Raw genomic sequence first — 2500 nt, forward strand, 5'->3', positions numbered from 1 at the left:
CACACTTATGTGGAACAGATAACACTGCCACACAGAGACACACTAGTCAACACACACACACACACACATTCATGTGGAACAGGTAACACTGCCACACAGAGACACGCCAGTCAACACACACACACACGTGGAACAGATAACACTGCCACACAGAGAGACGCCAGTCAACACACACACACACACACACACACACACACACACACACACACACACACACATACATGTGGAACAGGTAACACTGCCACACAGAGACACACCGGTCAACACACACACACATGTGGAACAGGTAACACTGCCACACAGAGACACACTAGTTAACACACACACACACATTCATGTGGAACAGGTAACACTGCCACACAGAGACATGCCAGTCAACACACACACTTATGTGGAACAGATAACACTGCCACACAGAGACACGCCAGTCAACACACACTTATGTGGAACAGATAACACTGCCACACAGAGACACACTAGTCAACACACACACACACACACATTCATGTGGAACAGGTAACACTGCCACACAGAGACACGCCAGTCAACACACACACACACGTGGAACAGATAACACTGCCACACAGAGAGACGCCAGTCAACACACACACACACACACACACACACACACACACACACACACACACACACACACACACACACGGAACAGGCAACACTGCCACACAGAGACACACCAGTCAACACACACACACACACACACACACACACACACACACACACATGTGGAACAGGTAACACTGCCACACAGAGACACGCCAGTCAACACACACACACACACACACACACACACACTTATGTGGAACAGATAACACTGCCACACAGAGACACGCCAGTCAACACACACACACACACACACACACACACACACACACACACACACACACACACACACACACACACACACACACACACACACACACGTGGAACAGGTAACACTGCCACACAGAGAAACGTCAGTCAACACACACACACACATACATACACACACGTGGAACAGGTAACACTGCTACACAGAGACATGCCAGTCAACACACACACACACACACACACACACACACATACATACATACACACACATGGAACAGGTAACACTGCTACACAGAGACATGCCAGTCAACACACACACACACACACACACACACAAACACACACACACACACACAAACACACACACACACACACGTGACACTGAAGACTGGAGTGATGATGATAAACTCAGCTTTGATTACAGGAATAAATTACACTTTACTGGTGAGCAGAGACTCTTTCAGAAACACTTTGGTCATGAATCCCGTCACTCACCGTCATCATGTCATCGCATTTCATATCAGGCTCGTCCTCGTCACCGCTCTTGTTGTAGAACTTGCGGAAGAAGTTGAACGCCACGACGGTGTAGAGATAAACGACCACGGCGAGCAGCCCGACTGTCAGAACCAGCTGAAAGAAACACACACACTCACACATCAGAGAAGGCAGAAGCACAAACCCCAGAGCGAAGGAGGCGGCACCGGGAGTCACACCTGTTTGCCGTTGTGTGTGACGGAGGATAGGATGGTCCTCAGGGTCTTGAAGCCCATAGCGATGTCCAGCAGGTGAGCGGCAAAGAAGAAGTTATTATAGTGTCCCAGGATGGACATGGTGGTATACCAGACCAGATACAGGAACGACTGCAGGGACAGAGAGAGACGTCAGGATTTTCAAACCTCTCCCGTCACACTCCCACAAAAAAAATCCCATCCCAACCCCATGAAAAAACTGGGGGGAAATCCCATACCATCCAAATCCCATGAAAAAACTTGGGGAAAATCCTGTCCCATCCCAATCCCACTAAAAAACTTGGGGGAAATCCTGTCCCATCCCAATCGCACAAAGAAATTGGGGAAAATATTCCCATCCCATTCTCATGAAAAAAACTGTAGACAAATCCCATCCTAATCCCACGAAAAAAATGGGGGAAATCCTGTCCCATCCCAATCCCACAAAGAAACTGGGGAAAATATTCCCATCCCATCCCAATCCCATGAAAAAAAAATGGGGGGATATCCTGTCCTATCCTAATCCCACAAAGAAACTAGGGGAAAAAAATTCCATCTCATCCCAATCCCGTGAAAAAACTGGGGGCAAATTCCCTCCCATCCCAATCCCGTGAAAAAACTTGGGGGAAATCCTGTCCCATCCCAATCCCATGAAGAAACTGGGGAAAAAATTCCCATTCCCTCCCATCCCAATCCCACGAAAAAACTGGGGGGAAATTCTGTCCCATCTCAATCCCACGAAGAAACTAGGAAAAAAATTCCATTCCATCCCATCCCAGTCCCATGAAAAAACTGGGGGAAAATCCTGGCCCAATCCCAGAAGAATGACTTCTGTTCCCTCCCACTCCCCTATTGTGTTTTTTTGACCGGAATCAGTTACAGAAAAACATTCAGTACTGGTCAAAGCATGCCCAGTGGAATAAAAACCCAAATTGATGGCTTTC

The 2500-nt window shown here is 47.8% G+C and overlaps 1 protein-coding gene across 5 annotated transcripts in view; it reads right to left on the reverse strand.

Moving 5' to 3' along the window:
• The window catches only part of LOC137090868 (ryanodine receptor 3), a 294990-nt gene that overhangs the window by 13479 nt on the left and 279011 nt on the right, over positions 1-2500 (reverse strand). For all 5 annotated transcript variants that reach the window (XM_067454843.1, XM_067454842.1, XM_067454840.1 and 2 more), the window contains 2 exons: positions 1542-1688; positions 1324-1458 (listed from right to left, as the gene is read on the reverse strand). In XM_067454843.1, the coding sequence (XP_067310944.1) occupies positions 1324-1458; positions 1542-1688 (282 nt within the window). The remainder of the gene's footprint in view (positions 1-1323; positions 1459-1541; positions 1689-2500) is intronic.

This window comes from Pseudorasbora parva, chromosome 10 (assembly GCF_024679245.1).
Source record: "Pseudorasbora parva isolate DD20220531a chromosome 10, ASM2467924v1, whole genome shotgun sequence".
NCBI classification, from domain to species: domain Eukaryota; kingdom Metazoa; phylum Chordata; class Actinopteri; order Cypriniformes; family Gobionidae; genus Pseudorasbora; species Pseudorasbora parva.